The 15,524-nt window shown below is 39.9% G+C and overlaps 1 protein-coding gene across 1 annotated transcript; it reads right to left on the bottom strand.

The window, feature by feature from the left end:
- Positions 1 to 2,896: 2,896 nt before the first annotated feature.
- cep78 (centrosomal protein 78) lies at positions 2,897 to 15,305 on the bottom strand. Its single transcript, XM_075467648.1, has 15 exons — positions 15,043 to 15,305; positions 14,723 to 14,904; positions 14,350 to 14,422; positions 14,131 to 14,234; positions 13,115 to 13,289; positions 12,875 to 12,988; positions 12,592 to 12,656; positions 12,347 to 12,449; positions 11,239 to 11,356; positions 10,936 to 10,978; positions 10,593 to 10,748; positions 10,349 to 10,426; positions 8,182 to 8,363; positions 6,107 to 6,269; positions 2,897 to 5,569 (listed from the first exon to the last, which is right to left on the bottom strand). The coding sequence occupies exons 1-15, from the start codon at positions 15,302 to 15,304 to the stop codon at positions 4,982 to 4,984; spliced, it is 2,406 nt and encodes an 801-aa protein (XP_075323763.1). The 5' UTR covers position 15,305; the 3' UTR covers positions 2,897 to 4,981.
- Positions 15,306 to 15,524: the final 219 nt, after the last annotated feature.

Genomic DNA, 15,524 nt, shown 5'->3' with positions numbered 1-15,524 from the left:
AAATTATTATTTCAAATTTGGGTTTTAGCATTTCCATTTCTCATGATCTTAGCAGGTGGCAAAGTTTTTTGCTGCTTGTGAACTTAAGAAAACGAAGCAGAGACGTTAAATGTTGTCTAATGTAGTTTTTTGCTGCTTGTGAACTTAAGAAAACGAAGCAGAGACGTTAAATGTTGTCTAATGTAGTTTTTTGCTGCTTGTGAACTTAAGAAAACGAAGCAGAGACGTTATATGTTGTAAATGTTGTCTAATATGTGTTTGTTTGTAGTTTTTTGCTGCTTGTGAACTTAAGAAAACGAAGCAGAGACGTTATATGTTGTAAATGTTGTCTAATATGTGTTTGTTTGTAGTTTTTTGCTGCTTGTAAACTTAAGAAAACGAAGCATGAGGAAAGTTAAATCAGTCGTACGACGCTTCCTATTTGGAATGGGGAGCAAGGTCCCCGTTGAGGAGCGCGGCCTCCGGGGAGGGCCACTTGTTGACGTTATGAGAAAGAAATGTGGGGGGAAAAAGGTTAAAATATCTAAATGTTTGGGTTCCCAATAGGGGGTCCCTTAGTTTAAAAGACATACCAAAGTTAGAAGAAAAACTGAAGAAAAGGGAACGGGAAATAATAAGACAGAACAAAATTCAAAGAGATTGTTTACAAAGGACAGAGGCAGAGACACGAGGTATAAATGCTTCTGATTTCCTTTGTTCTGGGTCTCTTCTCACCACGAACGCTGACTGGTGAGGATTGACCTCTTTTGCAGAAGAAAATAAACACGTGGCCGGCCGGCACAAACATTGAAAGTCTATATTTCACTTCTCATCAGATGTAATAGGAAGGTAAGCAAAATCTTAATAGGGAGTTAAGACAATAATTCCATAACAAGGTCTCCAACATCTCCAACAGAAAGGATCCTTTGTTCATTCGAGTTTATCCCAATTTATGGAGAGCGTCTGTTGCGAGTTCGACTCCCCAAAAACTCTCAAAAGGGTAGAAGGTTAACGTAAATTAGGCAGTTTCTGTCTCTTTTTCCTTTGTGGAAAGAAAATGAAGATCTGGTTTATATCCACATACGTAAACATCCCCCACAGGAATGTTGGTTTTGTCAAAGTTTGAAAAACTCTTAATCCACACGGCACTGTGACTGCTACAATATCCATTTTGCATTCAACACATAGAGACAGAGGATACTGATGCAGCCTAACAGAAAAGCTGCGAGACTTTCCTGCAAAGCATATATATAAGTTTTTTCTTTACTTTCTTTACAGTTTAAAAAAGCTTATATTCTAAAGTAGGGCTGGGTAACAAAAAAAATGGGATTTTCCAATTGAAAAAAACTCCAATATCACGTCCTTGAATCGTTTTTTATCATATGCCATTTTCGACATAATCTGCTTTTGGAGTCTTGTTGCACGAGACTTCACTCATGTGAAACTAGTCTTGTGGGCGAGACTTTGGGCGAGCAGATTCACGCGTGTCGTGTCAGTAGCGATACCCCGTTCCGTTTTAAAGCATCTTCCCTTCAGTCTTAGTGCCTCAACGTCTCGCTTTGTGCTGCTTCAGCAATGACAGAGGTTGTTAGAACATGTTTATGCATTTAGCAGACGCTTTTATCCAAAGCGACTTACAATTGAACATCATTGGAAAAGTACTGTCACTTCTACAACTTCATATTCAATACAAACCTCGGCAAACTACACATAAACCAACGAAAGCTAAATTTACCTGTACCAGAATAAAACCCACAATTTTTCTGTCGGTCTCTTAAAAAAAAAAAAAAAAGAAAAATCAGTAGCTGATCCTGAGGGAAATGTATTCCTACAGACAAATGTTACAACAACAGTTTAAGTAACACTTGGAAGATGGTTGAATTGAAACATCTCATGCATTTCTTGTCATGTCTGCAGAGAGCTATTCTTTTTGGTTCTGTGATTCGTGGTCAAAGTGAGGGAACATGCACGATCCAAAAGAACACTATGTTTTTCTCCAGCCCACAAAAATCCTGCTGTGATCACAGTTTTGAAAATAGTCAGTCCCAAACAGCATAAACATGAAAATGTACCAAACACACAATCCTTAGAGGAGAGTTTTTAAAATCCACGTAAAGTATTGATATGTGGAGTTGATTTGGGTCCAAGAAGTACTTTTTGACAACTTCTTCGACAGACTTGGTCCACAAAATGCTCCAGTAAAGAGAAACTAGATAAAAAAAAAACACAGCTTTAAGAAATAACCAAGTCAGAAAAAAACATTTCATTTCTATCATTCGAAAGTCTTCTTCATGTCTAACCTGGTTGGTGGGGAGTATTGGCTAATCAGTAGAACAACGGGCAGTTCACACGGGTCATCAGGTCACGTGTGTCACTGAACAACCTGACCAGCCACTTTGTGTTCTAATGGCGTCGAATATGCAGTGCTGTGCGGCAAGGATGTACGGACCTTAACACAGGAGAGACCAAACCGCTTTAGAAGCGCATGGCACAACACAGGAGAGCCAGCTCTTCAGGACCTATCCCAGCTGTCATGACAGGTCGCCAGACCATCACAGAGCGATTTCTAACATTTACTTTTTTTTTCCAATCTCGAAACTCAAAAACGTATAACTGGAGGTTAGGCCACAAGTGTTTATTCTAAAAAGACAATGCAGCGAGTTGAGAAGCCCATCAAAAAAGAAACCTCGACAGCACTCCTACAGATAGCCCAAATGATGAAGGAGAACTGTTTGTTCTATGAGGAAAAAACGTCTAAATAAAACTCTTGGCTCTTTTTCAGCTCTTCAAATAAAGCAGGCCGACACAGGTGAAACCAAAATAAAAAATCTACTCATTGGAGCATCTCAGAATGAAACTGAAGTTTGTAACTAATCTTATAAACGGATCATTTACAAGAAATACCTCCACCTTTAGTTGTTTGTCGTCTTGATCAAAGCCACGTGATAAGGCATTCTTTACCATTGATCATGCATCCTGCTCCTCATGCAGGTCAAACGTTTATGCTTCATGCAGCATTGTTTTCTCACACTTTACCCACAAAGCAAACAGAGTTAATTCATACATCTGTTCTTTCTTCAATCAAAATAATAAAACCATGACGGTGACTTAAATAACGTAATATTTGGATACATGTTGACAAAATAGAAATAGAAAAGACCATCAAAAAATAAATACAATTAAAAAAAAAGGAATAAAAAAAAACCTTGCCAGCACTCCAACAGATAAAAGCAATGTGTAAAAAAGCCACAAAAGAAATGCCACATAAAACAAGTCGTGAACTCTATCGGCTGTTAGATTTTAGATCGCTCCTCCACTCGTGGATCACAGTGCAGATTTGAAATGAGACTTGATTGAGGTGTTGTTTTGAAAGATCGACACACATTCCATGAAGCTCTCTACGCGCTGTTCTTGAGCTAATCTGAAGGCCACATGAAGTTTGGAGGTTTGTATCAATTGACTCTGCAGAAAGTTGGCGACCTCTGCGCACTATGCGCCTCAGCATCCGCTGACCTCGCTCTGTCATTTCACGTGGCTGAGTTGCTGTCATTCCCAATCGCTTCCACTTTGTTATAATACCACTGACAGCTGACTGTGGAATATTTAGCAGCGAGGAAATTTCACGAATGGACTTGTTGCACAGGTGACATCCTGTCACGGCACCACGCTGGAATTCACTGAGCTCCTGAGAGCGACCCGTTCTTTCCCAAATGTTTGTAGAAGCAGTCTGCATGAATTTATACTCCATGGAAGTGATTGGAACACCTGAATTTAATGAATTGGATGGGTGAGTGAATACTTTTGGCAATATAGCATATATCATGAAATTTAGATGGAGGGTAAATAACGATAACTAAAATGAGAGCTACATAAAATCCAGATCATGGATATTTTATTCCAACATCTTATTAAAAGATGAAAGAAAAAAAAAAGAAAAAAGGCAAACAGATACAAATTTATGGCAAAAAAAATGTTTGTTCTATTAGCACAAAACATCTAAATAAAACTCTTGGCTCTTTTTCAGCTCTTCAAATAAAGCAGGCCGACACAAGTGAAACCAAAATAAAAAATCTACTCAATGGAGCATCTCAGAATGAAACTGAAGTTTGTAACTAATCCTCTAAACTGATCATTTATAAGAAACACATCCACCTTTACTCGTTTGTCGTCTTGGTCAAAGCCACGTGATAGGGCATCCTTTACCATTGATCATGCATCCTGCTCCTCATGCAGCTCAAACGTTTATGCTTCATGCAGCAGTGTTTTCTCACACTTTACCCACAAAGCAAACAGTTAACTTTGTTACAATCTGCAAACATTTATACATCGGTTCTTTCTTCAATCAAAAATAATAAACTCATAGGACTGTGTCTTAAATAACTTCAACAATATTTGGATACATGTTCACAAATTAGATACACAAATTAGAAATAGAAAAGCCCATCAAAAAATAAATACAATTCTTAAAAAAGGAATAAAAAAACCTCGACAGCACTCCTACAGATAAAAGCAATGTGTAAAAAAGCCACAAAAGAAATGCCACATAAAACAAGTCGTGAACTCTATCGGCTGTTAGATTTTAGATCGCTCCTCCACTCGTAGATCACAGTGCAGATTTGAAATGAGACTTGATTGAGGTGTTGTTTTGAAAGATCGACACACACACACACACACACACACACACACACTTTTCTTTTGTTGAACAACTGCTACAAGCACAAAAAAAAAAAAAGAAAAAAAAAATTCCACTCTTATATTAACCTTTTAAAGTTGTTTTGGCTAAAATTGAAGACTTTTCTTCCAACTTCTCTGAACTAACAATGAAAAATGAAGATGCTAAAATATTCATAGATTTTTTTTATGAAGATTAAAAAAAAAAAGTTTTTAAAAAACACGTTTGTCAACATTAAAAGCCCAAAAAAAAACAAACAAAAGAACAGCAAAAACCTTGAGGAATAAGCACAAAGAACCGACATGAAATCATATTTTTGTGGTCATGACATCAGAAGGATTCGTCATCCGAATCATCTCCTACAGATCGGATCTTTTCAAACACGCCCCTCCTGGGATAGGCTTTTCTCTCCGACCCTTCTGACCCTGACTGACCACCTGTTACAAGCCTTCCGCTGTGCTTTGACCCTACTGATCCTACAGACTCTGCCTTGTCACTTATAATCTCTCTAACACTCTCAAACGAACTCCTATGAGACCCGTTGCTATGGGAGCTCAGACTGTACACCAGGCTGCTGTCGTAGCTGTATCCACGGGACACGTTGCTTCTGTGAGAGCTGCTTTCACTCCTCTGGTGGTTTGACTGAGTCCGGAAGGGTTCGCCAAGGGAAAAATGATCAAAAGACTTTTTGCTTTGGAAACTGTGCTCTGACCCTGAGTCGGGCTCGGTATTAGGCTTCAAGTACTGAAGCTGTTCCTCTTCTACGCCCTCAACAGGGTGTGCTGTATCCCCAACAGCCTGACTAAAGGTTATATTTAGCAACCTGTCTCTAATCAAGGTTGCGCTGACAGGTGATGGAGATCTGTGAGTGATAATGTCAGCGGCCCCATCAGAAATATTAGGCCCGACGTCGCCTCCCTACAACACAGAAAGTAGAAATTGTAAAATCATGTTTTCAAGCTATTAATATAATACAGACAATTGGATTTCATTGTGTAGCAAAACCGCAGCATTGTTAGGAACGCTATTTTTTGCATGAACCTGGTTCTTAAAGGCTACACTGCTTCATACGGGATTCTCTCCATCATTAAGCTGCTGCAGCAGCATGTAAATGTTGGAGCTTAACAAAGAGTTGGCATACAATAGATTAAACTGGTCCTAATTATGGCTTGGTACCGTTCAGCAGAACTAAAGCTAAGATGCATTAAGGGTACGCCACATGTTTGTGAAAGGCAAATTTGTGTTGCTGATGACTAATTCTTATACAGTCACAAACGCACAATGTGTGCACTAAGATTTCTGTTCATTTAGTAAAGAAAAATCACTCTTAAACTGCATGCTACAAATTACATGCAAACACTAAATAAAGCACCTTGTGTTGTGTAGTATATTCACACCGCACTTGTGATTGGACGACATCTCTCGGACCATGTTTTTTTTTTTTAATAGTCTTACCAAAAATAAAGCATCAGTCTTTGCATGAACATCCCTGAGCTCCTCCGTAGTCCGCGGTGCTGCACCATCGAAATGTGGTCCTATCGTAGAGGAGAGCTGGGGTCTTCCCAAAGGCTGGAAATCTGACTTGTCAATCCCAGCCATTGAAGCTAGCTGGCCTAGGCTACAAAAAGAGATGCAAATTGATTAAAGATATACAGCTAGATTCAACCAGTCCTGCAGTGGATGCTGAAACAGATACAGATGTATAACATATGCTTTTATTCGCAAACAAATGGCAAAAAAAATGTATTTGTGAGGTCAGACACTGATACACTCCAAGTCATCCCAAAGGTGTTCTATCGGGTCGAGGTCAGTTAAGTTCTTCCACACCAAACTGGCTCATCTATCTCTTTATGAACCTTGCTTTGTGCACTGGTGCGCAGTCATGTTGGAACAGGAAGGGGCCATCCCCAAACTATTTCCACAAAGATTCCAGAAAGAGTTCCTTTCACTGGAACTAAGGGGCCAAGCCCAGCTCCTGAGAAACAAGCCCATATCATAATCCCCCCTCCACCAAACTTTACACTTGGCACAATGCAGTCAATCAAGTACCGTTGTCCTGGCAACCGCCAAACCCAGACTGGTCCATCAGATTCCCAGATGGAGAAGTGTGATTTGTCTCCACTGCTCTAGAGTCCAGTGTATCTGATGCTCTGCATTGCATTTGGTGATGTATGGCTTGGATGCAGCTGCTCGGCCATGGAAACCCATTCCATGAAGCCCTGTAAGCGTTGTTCTTGAGCTAATCTGAAGGGCAAATGAAGTTTGGAGGTTTGTATCGATTGACTCTGCAGAAAGTTGGCGACCTCTGCGCACTATGCGCCTCAGCATCCGCTGACCTCGCTCTGTCATTTTACGTGGCTGAGTTGCTGTCGTTCCCAATCGCTTCCACTTTGTTATAATACCACTGACAGCTGACTGTGGAATATTTAGCAGCGAGGAAATTTCACGAATGGACTTGTTCCACAGGTGACATCCTGTCACAGCACCACGCTGGAATTCACTGAGCTCCTGAGAGCGACCCGTTCTTTCACAAATGTTTGTAGAAGCAGTCTGCATGCCGAGGTGCTTAAATTTATACACCTGTGGCCATGGAAGTGATTGGAACACCTGAATTTATCATTTGGATGGGTGAGTGAATACTTTTGGCAATATAGCGTATATCATGAAAGTTGGATGGAGGGTAAATAAAGATAACTAAAATGAGAGCTACATAAAATCCAGATCACGGACATTTTATTCCAACATCTTATTAAAAGATGAAAGAAAAAAGAAAAAGACAAACGGATACAAATTTATGGCAAAAAACATCTAAATAAAACTCTTGGCTCTTTTTCAGCTCTTCAAATAAAGCAGGCCGACACAAGTGAAACCAAAATAAAAAATCTACTCAATGGAGCATCTCAGAATGAAACTGAAGTTTGTAACTAATCCTCTAAACTGATAATTTATAAGAAACACATCCACCTTTACTCGTTTGTCGTCTTGGTCAAAGCCACGTGATAGGGCATCCTTTACCATTGATCATGCATCCTGCTCCTCATGCAGCTGAATCATCATGCATCTCAAATTTTTATGCTTCGTGCAGCAATGTTTTCTCACACTTTACCCACAAAGCACACAGAGTTAATCTTTGTTACAATCTGCAAACATTCATGCATCTTTCTTTCTTCAATCAAAATAATAAAACCATACACCTGTGATTTAAATAACTTCAACAATATTTGGATACATGTTCACAAATATGCAAAATGTGCAAACATTTGCATAAAATTTTTTTTTTACTTTAATTGAAAAAACAAGTGATAAAGGGAAATGACACTGATGGGTGTCACCAGATAAAAACTGCCAAATATCTGTGCCTCCACAAATAAAAATGATGAGCCGGAGATATATAATAAAAATATAAGGTCAAGAAATCCTTTTTTTTTTTTTAAAAAACAACAACAATAACAACAAAAACTGAAAGGTGCATCACAGGTACTGTTAAAGACAGAGGAGCAAAAAAATGGGCCACGTGTAGGAGTACCCACCCAGCATCCTTGAGAAGATCCAGGAAGGCATGGAACTTCGTGAACGAGTTCTCAATGCTCTCAAGAACTTCCTCGTCTTCGAGGGCACTCAGACCAAGTGGTGCCGATGCGGAGCCAGTGGCTGCGAGCGCTTCTGTCAGGGAGCGTTTGGATTCACGAAGTCGGGCATTCTCCAGCTCATACTGAAAAGGAATATGAGGAATACACATGAAGTATCGTTTTTATTCACAAAACCACATAAACGAAACAACAAAAAAATAAATAAAAGTAGGACTTTAACTTAGGTACCAAAAAATACATCTAAGTAGGAATGTCCCAATTCAATCGCAAGTACTGGATCGGTGTCATAATCAAGTCATTTATTTTTTTCGTACTGGGGTCACGGATTAATCTTTAAATCCTGATGTCAATTGTTTTTTTGCCAGATGTGCCAGAATACAGCTGCCCTGAAGAGTTGAGGTAGGAGCTTGTGAACATGCCTGTTGTATAGACATACACTATATTGCCAAAAGTATTCGCTCATCTGCCTTTACACGCATATGAACTTAAGTGACATCCCATTCTTAATTCATAGGGTTTAATATGACGTTGGCCCACCCTTTGCAGCTCTTACAGCTTCAATTCTTCTGGGTAAGCTTTCCACAAGGTTTAGTGGCAGTCTCCGCTCTAATTCATCCCAAAGGTGTTCTATCGGGTCGAGGTCAGGACTCAGTGCAGGTCAGTTAAGTTCTTCCACACCAAACTAGCTCATCTATCTCTTTATGAACCTTGCTTTGTGCACTGGTGCGCCGTCATGTTGGAACAGGAAGGGGCCATCCCCAAACTGTTTCCACAAAGATGGGAGCATGAAATTGTCCAAAATCTCTTGGTATGCTGAAGCATTCAGAGTTCATTTCACTTGAACTAAGGGGCCAAGCCCAGCTCCTGAGAAACAAGCCCACACCATAATCCCCCCTCCACCAAACTTTACAATTGGCACAATGCAGTCAGACAAGTACCGTTCTCCTGGCAACCGCCAAACCCAGACTGGTCCATCAGATTGCCAAATGGAGAAGTGTGATTGGTCACTCCAGAGAATGGGTCTCCACTGCTCCAGAGTCCCGTGGCGGCGTGCTTTACAGCACTGCAGCCGACGCTTTGCATTGCACTTGGTGATGTATGGCTTGGATGCAGCTGCTCGGCCATGGAAACCCATTCCATGAAGCTCTCTAAGCGCTGTTCTTGAGCTAATCTGAAGGCCACATGAAGTTTGGAGGTCTATAGCGATTGACTCTGCAGAAAGTCGGCGACCTCGCGCACTATGCGCCTCAGCACCCGCTGATCTCGCTCTGTCATTTTACGTGGCCTGAGTTCCACTTTGTTATAATACCACTGACAGCTGACTGTGGAATATTTAGCAGCGAGGAAATTTCACGACTGGACTTGTTGAACAGGTCGCCTCCTGTCACAGCACCACGCTGGAATTCACTGAGCTCCTGAGAGCGACCCGTTCTTTCACAAATGTTTGTAGAAGCAGTCTGCATGCCGAGGTGCTTGAATTTATACACCTGTGGCCATGGAATTGATTGGAACACCTGAATTTAATTAATTGGATGGGTGAATTAATACTTTTGGCAGTATAGTGTATTTTAAAGAGAAAAATTAAAGGAGTCTAACGACCAATATGAAATATGTATAAATAGTCAGTGTCTTACCTGCAGCTGACACAACTAAGAGTTTGCATAGACATTAGGGAAGCTTACAGGCTAACCAAGCTAACTAATCATTGCAATGAACTATTACAAGGTTATTCTTAGAAATGTTACACTATATGAATTTGCAAAACAAATTAAGAAGGCTTTTTCCCCTACCATGTTGATAAAAATGATTTACAGCATTCTTTCTTACTGCACTGCAGTTACTGAGTACATTTGCATGGCATTGACTTTAATAACCTAAATCTACTTCTGGATGCAGGTATCAAATTCAGACTCGGTATTAGAGGACAATCTTTAATGGCACACAATGGTTTTGGGAACAAAAAAAAAAACTTGATGGGGACACCCATCATCTGTAATACACTGCAATTAAGTCTGTCACTGAACTCAAACTGATGGAAAAAAAAATAAAAAATCAACTAAAGACATGAAACAGACTTAAAATAGTAAAATTCTAAAGATTAATTTACCTCCATGAGCCTAGATTCAGCTTTCAGTCTGGCTCTTCGCTCCTCTGCCAGCCTTAGACGACACTCTTTCAGCTCCATCTGGAGGACATAAAAGGTGGAACAAACTCAAAGTGAGGGAGGTTGACTGTTAGTCAACTGTTTAGGCTCCAAAGGTTTTGCCATTTGGGGGAAAAATAGAAATACAATTTTTTTTAAAGTCTAAAAAATGTGATTTTGTGAATGACTTCAGCCTGATGGGGCTGACCTGGACACGATCAAACTGTCGTGAAGTGATCCTGTCTTGGACATGAAAAGAAGATGGACTCTGCTCCACCTCGACCACCACTTCTTCCTCTTCATCATCATAACAGTCCTCTCCCTCTGAATCTGACTCCACGGTAACCTTTACAGTAGCTGCACCCTAATGAAACATACAAGCATGATGCAATCTTAAATAATGAAACCTTTTGGCTGTTCTTGAAAGGGTTCTGACCCAAATTAAAATTTGGGTAGATGATCTTAAACAGCAAACTTGATCAGGATGACGTTGTGTTTTTGGTCAGCCATTGTTAAAAAAAATCATGTCTATAAGTTGAAGAAAAACTCACTTGAAATCTTTGGCCTGTCACAGTGACACCAGGAGGCAGACCTCTGAAACAAAAGCATCCAACATTAATTCGATCTCTGCGTTACCAAAGCAACCAGTAAACACTTCAAAATCTAGAAAATTATCACCAGAAAACACATAGTATGTTTTCCTTCTTGCTGGTTGAGGAGACATGATCCATAATTTACACAAAAAGTAAATATCACAATTAGCATTACCTCTCAAACGGGACATCGAATAACACAATCCGACCAGTTTTCTTATTCCGAGCAAGGAGTAAATAGGTTTGCTCACATCTGCTCACCTCTGGCGTCCAGCCCGTGCTGCAGCACGCCAAGGTACATAACGAGAGGGGGAATAGGACTTCTTTGCCTGAGCAATGCCTGAACTCCATCCTCCAGAAGATGTTGCTTTATGAGTGGCTGCACCAGTTCGAGAGAGAGAGAGAGAGCCTCGTCAATGGATGTAAATGCACAAACACAAGACTTCCATGGATGCAGTGAGTTAATATCGCAACAAGGAAACATGAACTGGTTGCTGCAAAAGCCCTCAATATATCACCATATGGTAAATAGTTAATGACCCAGATTTTGGGACATGTGAGATAAATCATCATAATGATCCCTGGGTGGTTTTTCCAATGAGCTGATAAATCAATAAATTATCTGAAATAGGGAAGCAATAAGCTGTGTGGACAGAATTCGGTGATATAATAATATTACTAATTATTACTATTACTAAAACTATAACAAAACTATTAAAGACCAAGTTCAAGTTTATCTTTTCATCAGCAAGCTGGGGTAACAAAAAGAGTATGCAACAAACTGGAACTAAGTTCTAACAAAGTCTTAAAAAGTACATATAAAAAAAAAGACAAACCAAACAGTCCAAATGAGCAGAGGATAAAAGATTATATCATCACTTAAGATGGCCTTTGATTTGGCATGGGCATTTGAGGGTTTGCAGTTCAGCTCATCTGCAAACTGAACTTAAGGAGAATGAACTCAATAGTTTGACGCGAGCAGATAAAACAATTGTGTTAGTTTGTGGAAATGAACTTTTCTGTTATTGTAAATTCTCTATGAACAAAAATATACAATTAATGCAGTTAGGATTGAAACAAAACATGTGAATATGTTGCGGTGCACGTCAGTTCAAAGTTAACTGATCGACACAAAACTGTCACCACCAGTGAAATGTGATAATTTTCTAAGTTAGATATTTACTGAAAGGCCTTCCATCACAACATGACTGTTATTCCACCATCTTCTGTGGATATATAGTGTACTAGCTTTTCTGCGTGGGCCAAACAGCACAGAGCATTACTTTATTTGTAATATGTTCGACACTTAAACTGTTTGAGATTCCCTTTTCAGTACAATATTTATGTGAGAAACAAAAGGAGAGCGGACCTATCTTAAATGCAGTCTTTCCTCTTACTGCACCGGGAAGTGCTCGCCTTTTTGGTCCAGAAACTCTCGGCGACTCTGTGGTTGCAGGCTTGATCCAGCAGTACTGCAGCACAAATTAAGGAGAACATGGGCTATGGGCACAGCTTATAACAAACACTAGGGGTGCATGAAGCTACAACACTCACTATATAGTTTGGTTTGTTTTTCTGGACTGGGAATAGTAATTTCAATCACAGGCCACTCACCTCTGGCGACTGTCCATGAGCATTCATTAGCACTTTCTCTATTACAGTTTTAATTAGGACTTTGTCTGTAGGATAAAAAAAAAAAAAAAAAAGTTCAGAAGGATGTATTTATAGAAATGTTTGTTTCTGAACATCTTAAAAAGTTTTATCAAACAGACATGACCCCCTTCTGTGTATAAGAGAAGATTCATATTAAAATCTTGGTTAAGAGACTCAGTCTGCAGTTGCTAAATAGCTACCTGGAGGAGTATGGAAAAAAACACAACAACCCAAGGAGTCTTACCAACTAAAGGGTTACTACGGATGTCCAAAACGCACAGAGAGGAATTAGTTTTCAAGGATTCTAGCAAACGGCGAGCTCCATCACTGGACAGGCCACACCTCTGTAGATCCACAGCTGTTCAACAAGTCCCAAAACAGAAAGAGAAAGCCTGAGCAAAACCCGACAAAAAGTAACACAGCAACAGTAAAAACTCTTTTTGTTCTCTCGCTGTCTTCCTCTGAATCCAAAATGCCTACAAACCTTTAACCCAGAGGTCCTCAGCCAGCTCGTGTGCAAGAGCAGCTGCACCCCGGTCCCCAATCAAAGTGTTAAAGTTGAGGGTGACACGACGGAGACCCCCCATGCCCTCAAACTGTGGATGTCGATACCTAAGAGACTCCGCCCATGCTGTACCGTGTCTCTGCATTCCTTGATACTTTAAAAGGGTGAAAAAGAAACATGCATTTTAGAGTAAAGGTCACCTCTGAATTTAAAATGAAGGATTCATTGTGAATCATATCTGTAAAGAATATATCAGAACACATGCCACATAAATACAACAAAAACTTCAATCGGAAATTTGTTAATTGTTCTGTGGTCAAAAGTCCAGGTTTCAGCTTGCTTTTGGGAAAGACAGACGTAGGGTTGTAAGAGCCGAAGTGGAGTCCATCTGGGATGTTTTCAGCAACAGATGCATCACGTCTGTGATGGCACGCCCAGCTTGAGTGTACTGGAGTTCTGGACACATATGCTACAATCAAGCCCATTTTTTTTTTCAGGGAGGTTCATAGTTATTTCAGTGGGAAATAGACAGACCTCATGCTAAACTACATAGAGCAGCATGGCTTCATATAGACACAGCGTGTGCGGTGTGACTGGCCTGGCTGCAGTCCAGATCGGTCTGCTATTGAAAATGTAAAGGAAATCATGCAGCGGACAGACAATGGTCATGAACTGCTGAGCAACTGAAAGCTTGCATTCTGCAGAAATGGACAGATTCCTCTACAAAGCTACAACAATTGATATTCATCATCATAATGGTGATGTGATACAATGGTAAATGTGCCGCTCGCCCTACTTTTTAGGCGTTTTATTTGTCATCAAACTCTAGATTTCTTTGTATTCTAAAATAAATTATAGTTGCTTAATAAAGATTGTGACCTTCATTGTCTTTGTGTCTGTTAAACAAAGCTTTATAAAGAGCTAACATATTACTGATTCAAATTTTTGTTGCATTTACAAAACTTTTCTGAAAATGGGGTTTGTAGATATTACACCTTGATGATTCTGGCTATATGCTCTGCTCCTCTCCAGGTAAGACTGCATCCTGTGAAATCTACTGTCTTGATGCTTGTTGAGTATTTAATACTTTGGCAAATGACTGAAACATAAGGGAATATTAGTTACAGACACAAACAGTACAATACATCTCGATACGCAAGAACCTTGGGAATTAAAAAATGTTTGCACTGGATAGAATTACTTAATATACATACCCTCTAAGCCCTCGTCGGAGATTGGGCATTTAGCCAGAGATAGACTTTCCAAGGAAGTGCTCTTTGCCAAACCCTGTAATAGGATACATAACGGTGGATCATTTGCTCTGGCTTTCAAATTATTCAACAACAGTTGTTGAACAATTGTTTTTCCACACAGGTCACATGTCCCACACATGAACCGTAAAGTTCTGCCTCATCATTCAAGATTTTAGCAACCGTTACTCAAAAAGCACAGCTCAGAAAATGCTTCTGTTAAAATACACTGATGACAAACGTGTGGCATATGTGATAAAAAGATCCTGAATTTGTGTCAGTCCCTCTAAATTAGTTATAAAAACATTTTTAAAAAATGTTCCCTCTCAGTTTTTACTTTTGTCAAGATGATGAGGTCCCTCTCTCTCAGTGGAAGTCCATTAAGCTGTAGCGTCTTGAGACTGGGAGACACAGCCAGACACTCTCTCAGAGCCTTGCAGAGCTTTAATGTCATTTCCTTTGAGCGAATGGCAGGAATCTTCCTTCTGAAGGTCGATTTATGGTGTCTGCGATCTGAAACTGGCAATGAAATACGTGATGTTTACATGTCATTCAAGTTTCAGATTTGACTCATTATGCACTCATTTTAGAATACTGGAAATTAAGATAGTACTCCTCTTATAATGTTACTCTTACTCATGTTATTTTCAGATTTACCTGTATCTCCAGAAGCTGCACTAGCTTGGTATGTGCTGCTTATTGCAATGTGGTGCAGGTGCTTGTTGATGGATATAGAGTGGAGAACAGGCGGCCAGTCAGTTAACTTGAGCCTGTCTCCATTAAAGTCCAGCATTCCTTTGTCAAGGCTATTCTTAACGGCAGGTAGAGGGACTGATTCCTGCCTGGAACAGGCAAAGTCATAGTATGCTTCAAAGTCATGAGCACCCTGCCGCCGAATCAGAGCGTTGTCTTGAACCATCTTTGACCTTGGGAAACACAAATAAAAAGCCATGTAACTCACAAATGAGGACACACGAATGAAGCCATAGAATGTTGCTACTACTGTTATAATAGAAAAACAAAAAACAAGAGCACAAGTGACTGTAAATTTGCTTTTATACAATAGCATGAAATGGTCGTCTCAGCTCAAGCCCTAATTTCTGCAATTTCAAACGAGATCATTAATATAAAGTAATGTC

Source organism: Odontesthes bonariensis, chromosome 6 (genome assembly GCF_027942865.1).
Source record: "Odontesthes bonariensis isolate fOdoBon6 chromosome 6, fOdoBon6.hap1, whole genome shotgun sequence".
NCBI lineage: Eukaryota > Metazoa > Chordata > Actinopteri > Atheriniformes > Atherinopsidae > Odontesthes > Odontesthes bonariensis.
Note: the sequence above shows the minus strand (reverse complement) of the source record. Positions and strands in the feature narration are given on the sequence as shown.

Coding starts and splice junctions, on each gene's coding strand:
- cep78 (XM_075467648.1), bottom strand. CDS start 15,304: ATGGTTCAAGACAACGCTCTGATTCGGCGGCAGGGTGCTCATGACTTT. Junction 10,427..10,592: donor GACAGTTTGATCGTGTCCAG/GTCAGCCCCATC, acceptor TATGTCCTCCAG/ATGGAGCTGAAAGAGTGTCG. Junction 8,364..10,348: donor CTGAATCTAGGCTCATGGAG/GTAAATTAATCT, acceptor ATTCCTTTTCAG/TATGAGCTGGAGAATGCCCG.